The sequence below is a fragment of the Nerophis ophidion genome, linkage group LG22, assembly GCF_033978795.1.
Source record: "Nerophis ophidion isolate RoL-2023_Sa linkage group LG22, RoL_Noph_v1.0, whole genome shotgun sequence".
NCBI lineage: Eukaryota > Metazoa > Chordata > Actinopteri > Syngnathiformes > Syngnathidae > Nerophis > Nerophis ophidion.
This window is the reverse complement of record NC_084632.1, coordinates 10591422-10603676: the sequence shown is the minus strand read 5'-3', so window position 1 is coordinate 10603676 and position 12255 is coordinate 10591422. Positions and strand designations below refer to the sequence as shown.

Below are 12255 nucleotides of genomic sequence, written 5' to 3'. Positions count from 1 at the left end.
TAGTTAAAACAAATTTACTTTATTGCAATCAGTTGATAAAAAATTGTCCTTTACAATTATAAAAGTTTTTTTTTTTTTTTTTATCTACTACTCTGCTAGCATGTCAGCAGACTGGGGTAGATCCTGCTGAAATCAATCAATCAATCAATCAATGTTTATTTATATAGCCCTAAATCACAAATGTCTCAAAGGACTGTACAACCCACTACGACATCCTCGGAAGAACCCACATAAGGGCAAGGAAAACTCACGCCCAGATCATATGTATTAAATGAATACAGAATCCTTTTGGATCGGAAAAATATCGTTTTTGAATCGAAAAAAATCGTTTCATAATCGAATCGCGACCTCAAGAATCGATATTGAATCGAATCGTGGGACACCCAAAGATTTGCAGCCCTAATATATACATCCATCCATCCATTTTCTACCGCTTATTCCCTTTTGGGGTCTATACATACACATATATATATATATATATATATATACATATATATATATATATATATATATACATATATATATATATATATATATATATATATATATATATATACATATATATTCTATTTTTGTTACTTTGAATGTACAACCCCCTGGCGCTGTTTTGTTTTGTACTGTTTTTGTACTTATTTTGATTATTGTTCTTCGTCTGTTTGTATATGTTGAAATGTATAAATCAAACTCTAAAAAAACAAACAAACAAATTACATTACATTTAGAAAAGTGTTTAAATCAGGCTAAATCTAAGACAACATGAGGCGGTCCTTCGCGGGTCCTTGACGTGGCATTGGCCTCGGTCATAGATATAGAAAGTTAGAGACTTCTGCGTTCTCATTAAAAACAATACATACAAAATGAACTTGCTCATTCTTCAACCGGTTTTCAATACTTCATGTCGATATAAAATGATGTGCTGTCATTTTACAGCACTGTTCTATTCTTACTTTTGTTAAAATATGAAAGTCCTCACTTTGCCCCTACTAGCTTAGGCTCGCCGCGGGCTCACAGTGAAAGGGGCGTGTCTTATTTAGCCATTCAGACCTACGTCACCAGCATCAGACCCTTGTAGTCTATGAGTCCTCACTTTGCCCCTACTAGCTTAGCCTCGCCGCCGGCACACAGTGAAAGGGGCGTGTCCCATTCACCTATTCATATCTATGGCACCAGCATCGGCACCGTATCAAAATGGCGACAGGCAGCGCATTCTTGTGACATTTTCTCTCCAAAGTGCATTTAGTTGTGATTTTTCGAATACTTTATGCTTATATTTCAATTAGTGCATGTTTGAAGTAAAACAATGAGTGAATGGGCGGGATTTTCAGAAGACGAGCTGCGGAGAATGCAACAGAAAGGTAAGGTTAGCGTACTTTGTATGACTGGTTTTTCTACATTGCGTGACGTAAGCTTTGATTCTTTTTTTTTGAAGAATCTAGGCTGGCCAACACGCGCAAGCCGAGACCGGCCAGCAGGGGTGTGCATCAAAGTCACCGGGAGAGAAGATTGCACCGGGTGGCTGATGAAAGTGCAGCGTTGTGTTCTCCTGGACTACCGCCGGACCAGCAGCTCCATAAAGTGCCGAGCACGGACGAAGCTAAGATGGCTCCTGCAGCTCCAGCTGTCAAAAAGGAAGAAATGACACATGACAAGTGTCGAGAAGATGTAGTAGAGGAACCACTCCCGGACGTGAAGGAGCTGGATAAACAACAGATTCAACTGTATGTGTTATTTATAGAGATGTCCGATAATGGCTTTTTTTTGCTGATATTGTCCAACTCTTAATTACCGATTTATACAGTCGTGGAATTAACACCCATCCATCCATTTTCTACTCCCTTTGGGGTCACGAGGGGCGCTGGTGCCTATCTCAGCAACAATCGGGCGGAAGGCGGCGTACACCATGGACAAGTCGCAACCTCATCGCAGGGCCAACACAGACAGACAACATTCACACACCAGGGCCCATTTAGTGTTGCCAATCAACTTATCTCCAGGTGCATGTCTTTGGAAGAAGGAGGAAGCCGGAATTAACACTTAATGCCTAATTTTTATTAGTAGTATTATTTTTAAAGGCCTACTGAAATGGGATTTTCTCATTTAAACAGGGATAGCAGATCCATTCTATGTGTCATACTTGATCATTTCGAGATATTGCCATATTTTTGCTGAAAGGATTTAGTAGAGAACATCGACGATAACGTTAGCAACTTTTGGTCGCTAATAAAAAAGCCTTGTCTTTACTGGAAGTAGCAGACGATGTCACCCGTGTGAGGGCGCCTCACATCCTCACATTGTTTATAATGGGAGCCTCCAACAAAAAGAGCTATTCGGACCGAGAAAACGACAATTTTCCCATTAATTTGAGCGAGGATGAAAGTTTTGTGGCTGAGGATATTGACAGCAAAGGACTAGAAAAAAAAAAAAAGGCGACTGAATTGTGAGCGATTCAAGTGTTTTTAGACACATTCACAAGGATAATTCTGGAAGATCCCTTATCTGCTTATTGTTTTAGTAGTGTTTTAGTGAGATTTTAAAGATTGTAAAGACATACCTCGAAGTCGGATGGCTGCGGTGAACACGCAGTGTCTCAGAGAGAAGCCGAGGAGCCAAGCTCACAGCTGCCTTTTTTGACAGCTGCTGCAGGACGACGAATAATCCACTGATATATATCCCAATTTCCCCATCCAAAAACATGCTGGTTGACGTAGAGAAAACATGTTCGCTTGACCGATCTGCTTCACAACAAACATCGGCTGTGTCTTGGTTTTAAAGACAGCTGCAATCTACCGCTTTCTACCGACAGCATTATTCTTTATAGTCTCCGTTATTAAATGAACAAATTGCAAAAGATTCAGCAACACAGATGTCCAAAATATTGTGTAATTATGCCATTAAAGCAGACGACTTTTAGCCGCTAGTGGTGCAGCGCTAAAATTCCTTACAGTCCATGACGTCACACGTACGCGTCATCATTCCGCGACGTTTTCAACAAGAAACTCGCAGTAAATTTAAAATTACAATTTAGTAAACTTAACACGGCTGTATTGGCATGTGTTGCATTGTTAATATTTCATCATTGATATATAAACTATCAGACTGCGTGGTCGGTAGTAGTGGGTTTCAGTAGGCCTTTAATTACCGATTCCGATTACAGACGATACCGATTTATACAGTCGTGGAATTAACACCCATCCATCCATTTCTACTTCTTTTTCCCTTTGGGGTCGATGGTGCCTATCTCAGCTACAATCGGGCGGAAGGCGGCGTACACCCTGGACAAGTCGTCACCTCATCGCAGGCCTAACAGACAACATTCACACTCACATTCACACACTAGGGCCAATTTAGTGTTGCCAATCAACCTATCTCCAGGTGCATGTCTTTGGAAGAAGGAGGAAGCCGGGTTTAACACATTATTATGCCTAATTTTTATTATTATTATTATTATTATTTTTAAAGGCCTACTGAAAGAGGATTTTCTTATTCAAACGGTGATAGCAGGTCCATTCTATGTGTCATACTTAATAATTTCAAGATATTTCCATATTTTTGCTGAAAGGATTTAGTAGAGAACATCGACGATAAAGTTCGCAACTTTTGGTCGCTAATAAAAAAGCCTTGCCTTTACTGGAAGTAGCAGATGATGACGTCACCCGTGTGAGGGCTCCTCACATTGTTTATAATGCGAGCCTCCAACAAAAAGAGCTATTCGGACCGAGAAAGCGACAATTTCCCCATTAATTTGAGCGAGGATGAAATATTTGCGGCTGAGGATATTGATAGCGAAGGACTAGAAAAAAAAATAAAAATAAATAAAGTTTTTAAAAAAAAGGCGATTGCATTGTGAGGGATTCAGATGATTTTAGACACATTTACTAGGATAATTCTGGAAGATCCCTTATCTCCTTATTGTTTTAATAGTGTTTTAGTGAGATTTTAAAGATTGTAACGACATACCTCGAGGTCGGATGGCTGCGGTGAACACTGTGTCTCAGAGAGAAGCCGAGGAGCCAAGCTCACAGGTCGACGAATAATCCACTGATATATATCACAATTTCCCCATCCAAAAACATGCTGGTTGACGTAGAGAAAACATGTTCGCTTGACCGCTCTACTTCACAACAAACATCGGCTGTGTCTTGGTTTTAAAGACAGCTGCAATCTACCGCTTTCCACCGACAGCATTATTCTATATAGTCTCCATTATTAAATGAACAAATTGCAAAAGATTCAGCAACACAGATAATCCAAAATACTGTGTAATTATATTTTCGGGAGGGGCGCTGAAATTCAGGGGTCTCCCGGGAAAATAGGGAGGGTTGGCAATTATGACTGGGAGACGCAACTGCTCTGTACTTCTCCCTACGTCGTTTTAAAAGGTCATAAATTTTACTTTTTGAAACCGATACTGATTATTTTTAAAGCATTTATCGGGCGATATTATCAGACATCTCTATTTTTATATTTTCCATAAAAAAACAAAAAACTCTCAAATCTAAAATGTGGTGTTTTACAGCCGAGACCAGGCTCGCTTGGAGCAACTGCAACAGGAACAGAAGTCGATGGAAGAGATGAACAAGCGCAAGAAGGCTCTGCTCACCAAAACCATCGCTGAGAAGTAAGCGTCTTGATCGCGTCACACGCCGGTGAGTATGATCCTTAGCCAAGCTGCTCAAACTTTGTTCTCCCAAGGTCCAAACAAACTCAAGCTGAGGCTGTGAAGCTGAAGAGAATCCAGAAGGAGCTGCAAACCCTGGACGACATGGTTTCGAACGACGTCTGCATTCTGAGAGGAAGGATCGATGAAGCCAGCTGGGACTACGCCATCGCCAGGTAGCAACGTGCACGCCAGCCAAGGAACTTATTGGACACGAGCAAATAAACCAAGATGGTTTAAGTTAAAGTAACACACATACTAGGTGTGGGGAAATTTGTCCTCTGCATTTGACCCATTCCCTTGTTCACCCTTCGAGGTGAGGGGAGTAGTGAGCAGCAGCAATGGCCGCGTCCGGGAGTCATTTTAGTGATTTAAGCCCCAATTCCAACCCTTGATGCTGAGTGTCAAGCAGGGAGGTAATGGGTCCCAATTTTATAGTCTTTGGTATGACTCGGCCAGGGTTTAAACTCATGACCTACCAATCTCAGTGCGGACACGAACCACTAGGCCACTGAGTATAGTGAGTCCACAACGTGCTAAATGGCTGACTGAATGATTGTTTAGGTGCGTTTGATTTAATGCAAACAATGTAATTGGTCCCCAGTGACCATTCGGCAGTTTCATTGGTGTAAATTTATTTGCGGCATGTGAAGCTTGTGAACCCGGGAAAATCCATACATTTGATGAGGTAAAGTTTTGATGATGAGTTAAAGTACCAATGATTGTCACACACACAAGGTGTGGTGAAATTAGTCTCTGCTTTTGACCCATCCCCCTTGATCACCCCCTGGGAGGTGAGGAGAGCAGTGGGCAGCAGTAGTGGCCGCGCCCGGGTATCATTTTTGGTAATTTAACCCCCAATTCCAACCCCTTGATGCTTAGTTCCGAGCAGGGAGGTAATGGGTCCCGTTTTATAGTCTTTGGTATGATTCGGCCGGGGTTTGAACTCCCAACCTACCCATCTCAGGACGGACACTCTAACCACTAGGCCACTGAGCAGTTTATCCGTCCATCGGTTAGGAGCAAAAGGGTGTCGAATATTGGAGTGAAGTTTTCTACTTAACTAACTTTTCTAAATATTGAACTGTTTGAAACGTTTAACTGGTGAAAGTAAGACAAGTTAATCTAGCACAAGTAGGTGAACTAGTAAAAGTAGGAAAAAAATAACTAGTGAAAGTAGATAGGTTAAATTAGTGAAGGTATTTAAACTGTATTCAATTTAAACCAGTAGAAGTACTACAGTTGAACTAGTTAAGGAAAAGTTGAACTAACAAAAGTAGAAAACAAACTAGCGGAAATAGTTAAGCAAGCAAAATAAGAAAAGTTTCACTAGTGAAATTAGTTAAACAAGTAGGAAAAGTAGTGAAAAATAGAAAAAATTGAACGTGCAAAAAGTAACAAAAGTTCAACTATCGAGAGTACTAAAACTAGTGGAAGGAGTTAAATAAGGGAAAGGAAGAAAAGTAAAATGGAAAATTCAAACTTCTGAAAGTAAGGAGTTTAAATAGCCAGGGTACTTAAATTAGTGAAAGTACTTAAACTAGTAAAAACATGTAAACTAGTGAAAAGAGTTCAACTAGTGAAAGTAACAAAAGTTCAACTAACGAGAGTATGTAAACTAGTAAAAGTAGTTGAACTAGTAAAATATTTAAACGTGAAAATAGTTCAACCAGTTAAGAAAAGTTCATTTTGCGAGAACACTTAACTTGTGAAAAGAGTTAAACTGGTGAAAGTAAGACAAGTTCAATTAGTCCAAGCAGAAAAGTTAAATTTGTGAAAATAGAAAAGTTAAACTATCAATGATAAAAAGGTTCCACTTGTGAAGGTAAGAACAGTTTAACTATTCAAAGTAAGAAAAGTTCAAATTGCAGGTGAACTTAAACTAATGAAAGTAGTTAAACTAGTAAAAGCAAGAAAACGTGATAAAAGTTCAACTAGCGAGAGCACTTAAACTAGTGAAAATAGATAAAAATATGAAAATAGTTAAACTAGTGAACATAAAAGTTAAATTAGTGAAAATGGAAAGGGTAAACTATCGAAAATTTAAAAAAAGTTAAACCCTCGAAAGTAGTATAGGGAAAGTAAGAAAAGTTCAACTAGAAAAAGTAGTTAACTAGTGAGAGTAGTTAAACCAGTGAAAGTAAGAAAATGTAATTAAGTTAAAGTAAACTAGTGACACAAATAACAGTACAACTAATACAATTAAGTAGTGTAAGTAAGAAAAGTTGAATTAGTCGAAGTAAACTAGTAAAATGTTTAACTAATACAAGAAAAGTTCAACTAGCGAAAATAGCTAAACTAGTGAGAAAAGTTCAACTAGTGAAAGAAAAATCTTTAACTAATAGAAACACAGTTCAACTAGCAATAATACTTAAACTAGGGAGAAAAGTTCTATTAGAGAAAGTAAGAAAAGTTCCAATAGCAAGAGTTCTTAAACTAGTGAAAGTAGTTGAACTATAGTTAAAACAAGAAAACATAAAAGTTCAACTACTGAAAATAGTTAAACTAGTGAAAGTAAGAAAAGTTAAATTAAAGTAGAAAAGTAAAATTAGTGAAAATGGAAAATTTAACCTATTAAAAATATATACATTTAACTTGGGAAAATAGTTATACTAAAAGTAAGAAAAGTTCAACTAGCGAAATTAGTTAAACTAGTGAGAGTAACAAAATTAAATTAGTGAAAGGAAACTAGTGAAAGAAAAATGCTGACCTAATAAAAGAAAAGTTCAAATAGCGAAAATGGTTATACTAGTGAAAGTAAAAAAAGTTCCAATCTCAAGAGTTCTTAAACTAGTGAAATCAGTTGAACTATAGTTAAACTAGTTAAAACAAGAAAACATAAAAGTTCAACTATTAAAAATAGATAAACTAATGTAAATAGTAAACTAGTGAAAGTAAGAAAAGTTCAATTAAAGGACAAAAGTAAAGTTAGTGAAAATGGAAAAGTTAACCTATTAAAAATAAATACATTTAACTTGAAAAAATAGTTAAAGTGAAAGTAAGAAAAGTTCAACAAGCGAAAGTAGTTAAACTAATGAGTAAGAACATTTAATTAGTTAAAGGAAACTAGTGAAAGAAATGTTTAACTAATAAAAGAACAGTTCATCCAGCGAAAATAGTTAAACTAGTGAGAAAAGTTCAACTAGTGAAAGAAAAATGTTTAATAAAAACAGTTCAACTAGCAAAAATAGTTAAACTAGGGAGAAAAGTTCAACAAGTGAAAATAAGAAATGTTCCAATCGCAAGAATTCTTAAACTAGTGAAAGTAGTTGAACTATAGTTAAACTAGTTAAAACAAGAAAACATAAAAGTTCAACTATTGAAAATAGATAAAATCATGTAAATAGTTAAACTAGTGAAAGTAAGAAAAGTTCAATTAAAGTTGAAAAGTAAAATTAGTGAAAATGGAAAAGTTGACTTATTAAAAATAAATTTTTAACTTTTGAAAATAGTTAAAATGAAAGTAAGAAAAGTTCAACAAGCGAAAGTAGTTAAACAAGTGAGAGTAAGAAAATTAATTTAATGAAAGGAAACTAGTGATAGAAAAATTAACATCTGAACTAGTGAAAGTAGTAAAACTAGTGAAAGTAAGAACTTCGTATGATAAAAAGAAGTGAAATAAGAGTTGCGTTGAATGTATATTTACCATGTTTGTAAGGACTATGTTGGCATGTGTGATCCTTTTCAGAATGTTCTGGTAGTTTGTGTCCTGTCCTATTCGCATAGTCAGATACATTTTCATGGGCTTCCCATCCTTCGTGTGTGTCTCAGAAAGCGCTACGAGAAGGCAGAGGCGGAGTACGTGACGGCCAAGATGGACCTCCACAAGAAGTCGGAGGTGAAGGAGCAGCTGACAGAGCATCTCTTTGCCATCATCCAACAGAACGAGCTGCGTAAAGCTCACAAGCTGGAGGAGCTCATGCACCAGCTGCAGCTGGAGGCCACCGAGGAGGAGCTGGAAAGGCAGAGGGTGGAAGACGAGAAGACATTAGAGCCAGCGAGACCTCAGGAGAACGGCGTCACGGACAATCAGGAGACAACGGCGCAGTCCGTACCTGCACAAGAGGAACATCAGGAGGAAGACAGCGGCGTCCACGTGGACCAAACTCACCCCCGGGAAGATTTCCAAACAGCGCAGACGTGACTTGTGTCATTTTTTATGGACGTTTTAAGCAGATTTGTATAAAAAAAAAATATATTATTGAATCAGTGGGATGGATTCTAATACAAATGGTGGTGGGAAAAGCCTACGGAGGTTCGACAATCATTTTTATTGATGCTCTTGTTGCGATTGGACCAGATCTTCTGCTGGTCCCCCACCAGGTTTGTTTGATGACACATAAGCTGGTTTTAAATGAATCCCAGACAGAGTAGCTTATTTTGATATTTTATTCCAAAGCTTTGGGAGACCATCTATGCACAACACATTCAACTCGCATCGCCCTAGTTGATCTGAAAACATTACGGAAGCGCTGTCTTTTTCACAACCCCACTTGCCCCTTCCCCTCCAGTGCAAATCCACATCTCTTCTCCTTCTAAGCCTGGGACATTTGAGATAAGAAGGGTGTTATGGCTGCTAGTTACATTCCAAGCTTCAAGATCTACGCATGCCCAACACTTATCTGTTTTCAAATGACTAGGACCTAAAAAGATATCTATCTCCGTCACTCTCCAGTCCAGTCTTGTGCAGGTCAATCGTGTACAAACCCCGTTCCATATGAGTTGGGAAATTGTGTTAGATGTAAATATAAAAGGAATACAATGATTTGCAAATAATTTTCAGCCCATATTCAGTTGCTACAAAGACAACACATTTGATGTTCAAACTGATAAACTTTTTTTTTTTATGCAAACAATCATTAGCTTTAGAATTTGATGCCAGCAACACATGCCAAAGAAGTTGGGAAAAGTGGCAATACATACTGATAAAGTTGAGGAATGCTCATCAAACACTCATTTGGAAAATCCCACAGGTGTGCAGGCTAATTGGGAACAGGTGGGTGCCATGATTGGGTATAAAAACAGATCCCAAAAATCCTCAATCTTTCACAAGAAATGATGGGGCGAGGTACACCCCTTTGTCCACAACTGCGTGAGCAAATAGTCAAACAGTTTAAGAAGAACGTTTCTCAAAAGTGTAATTGCAGGAAATTTAGGGATTTCAACATCTACGGTCCATAATATCATCAAAAGGTTCAGAGAATCTGGAGAAATCACTCCACGTAAGCGGCATGGCCGGAAACCAACATTGAATGACCATGACCTCGATCCCTCAGACGGCACTGTATCAAAATCCGACATCAATGTCTAAAGGATATCACCACATGGGCTCAGGAACACTTCAGAAAACCATGGTCACTAAATACAGTTTGTCGCTACATCTGTAAGTGCAAGTTAAAGCTCTACTATGCAAAAAGAACGCCATTTATAAACAACATCCAAACACGCCGCCGGCTTCTCTGGACCCGAGATCATCTAAGATGTACTGATGCAAAGTGGAAAAGTGTTCTGTGGTCTGACGAGTCCACATTTCAAATTGTTTTTGGAAATATTTGACATTGTGTCATCCGGACCAAAGGGGAAGCGAACCATCCAGACTGTTATCGACGCAAAGTTCAAAAGCCAACATCCGTGATGGTATGGGGGTGCATTAGTGCCCAAGGCATGGGTAACTTACACATCTGTGAAGGCACCATTAATGCTGAAAGGTACATACAGGTTTTGGAACAACATATGCTGCCATCTAAGCGCCGTCTTTTTCATGGACGCTCCTGCTTATTTCAGCAAGACAATGCCAAGCCACATTCAGCACGTGTTACAACAGCGTGGCTTCGTAAAAAAAAAAAGTGCGGGTACTTTCCTGGCCCGCCTGCAGTCCAGACCTGTCTCCCATCAAAAATGTGTGGCACATTATGAAGCGTAAAATACGACAGCGGAGACCCCGGACTGTTGAACGACTAAAGCTCTACATAAAACAAGAATGGGAAATAATTCCACTTTCAGAGCTTCAAGAATTAGTTTCTTCAGTTCCCAAACGTTTGAGTGTTGTTAAAATAAAAGGTGATGTAACACAGCAGTGAACATGCCCTTTCCCAACTACTTTGGCACGTGTTGCAGCCATGAAATTCTTAGTTAATTATTTTTTGAAAAAAAAACAACAAAGTTTATGAGTTTGAACATCAACTATCTTGTCTTTGTAGTGCATTCAACTGAATATGGGTTGAAAAGGATTTGCAAATCATTGTATTCCGTTTATATTTACATCTAACACAATTTCCCAACTCAAGGAAACGGGGTTTGTATATAAACTTAATATCAGGTTGTAGTTTTTATACTGTGTACCATTAAGTAATGGATTTTTGGGAGGCGTTTATTTTTGTTAAACACAATATGATGTCTTAGTGAGAGGAATAATCACAATGTTGATGCACACGGCACTTTTTTAGCCATGAAGTCTAGTAAAATGTTTGGCAAGCTTTTTAATAAGGAGCTCGAAGAAAAAAATGGAAGTGTCGCTGCTTTTTTTTTTTTTTTACTGCTCGTACCAATAATTGACATTCTTTTCTTCATGCCACCGTCTCCACAAAAACTACACACACTGCAGCACTTTATTAATATTTCCATGCACAAATTGTGTGTGTGTGTGTGTCTGCGGGCGCCACAATGGTTGCCCAATAATGCTCCCCAAGGGAAAGGTTTAAAAGGCTGCACACACAATGTTTTGTACGTTACATGTGACAAACATGAGCTCATAATATACGCATACATGTTAACTGTTGGGTATGTTGATCCAAGCATTATTAACGGTTGTACAATTCTTGTGGGGAAAACACACATGCTTCCATGTCGAGGCTTTTGTAATAAATTGGCAGTTTGTATGAAAGCTGGCTCAAAATGAATGTTACTCATTTGCTGTTTTGGTATTTAATGTGTGCTACTATTGTTAAAAATTTGATTTTTTTCACGGTTTTCTTCTGCTGCAGGACATATGAAAGTCATATTTATATGTTTTGTGTCATAAGGATACAAAATACATGATTATTACTGGTTTTACTGGTGTTATCGTGACATAACTTTGTGTTATGACTACACAGATTACATTTCATATCAACATTTCATTAAAACATCCATTCTTTTTTTTACCGCTTGTCCCTTTTGGGGTCACGGGGGGTGCTGGAGCCTATCTAAGCTGCATTTGGGCGGAAGGCGGTCTACACCCTGGACAAGTCGCCACCTAAACAAATAGACAACATTCACACTCACATTCACACACTAGGGACCATTTATTGTTGCCAATCAACCTAACCCCAGGTGCATGTTTTTGGAAGTGGGAGAACTTGCAAACTCCACACAGAAAGATCCCGAGCGCAGGATCAAACTCAGGACCTTTGTATTGTGAGGCACATGCACCAACCCCTCTCCCACCTTGCTGCCTCATTAGAACGTGTTATTTTTCTTTTCCATTTTAAATATTTTTCCATTCATTTAACGTTAAATAGTAATTGATACAAGGTTGAAATAAACCTTCCATGAAAAGGTGCGGAAATAAATTTAAACATATATCTGCCCCCATATTCAGGCAAATACAACTGTGTGTA

The 12255-nt window shown here is 38.3% G+C and overlaps 1 protein-coding gene across 1 annotated transcript; it reads left to right on the top strand.

Annotated features, from left to right (window-relative positions):
- The first annotated feature begins 1148 nt into the window (after positions 1-1148).
- gorab (golgin, rab6-interacting) lies at positions 1149-11540 on the top strand. The gene is made up of 5 exons (XM_061883255.1): positions 1149-1355; positions 1430-1718; positions 4517-4618; positions 4693-4833; positions 8429-11540. Exons 1-5 carry the CDS (start codon positions 1301-1303, stop codon positions 8799-8801), a joined length of 960 nt encoding a protein of 319 aa, XP_061739239.1. The 5' UTR covers positions 1149-1300; the 3' UTR covers positions 8802-11540.
- The last annotated feature ends 715 nt before the right edge of the window (positions 11541-12255 follow it).

Excerpts from the sequence above, each read along its gene's own strand:
- gorab (XM_061883255.1), top strand. The coding sequence starts at position 1,301 with ATGAGTGAATGGGCGGGATTTTCAGAAGACGAGCTGCGGAGAATGCAA. Across the intron at positions 1,719-4,516 it reads GATAAACAACAGATTCAACT|CCGAGACCAGGCTCGCTTGG; the intron begins GTATGTGTTATT and ends GGTGTTTTACAG. Across the intron at positions 4,619-4,692 it reads ACCAAAACCATCGCTGAGAA|GTCCAAACAAACTCAAGCTG; the intron begins GTAAGCGTCTTG and ends TGTTCTCCCAAG.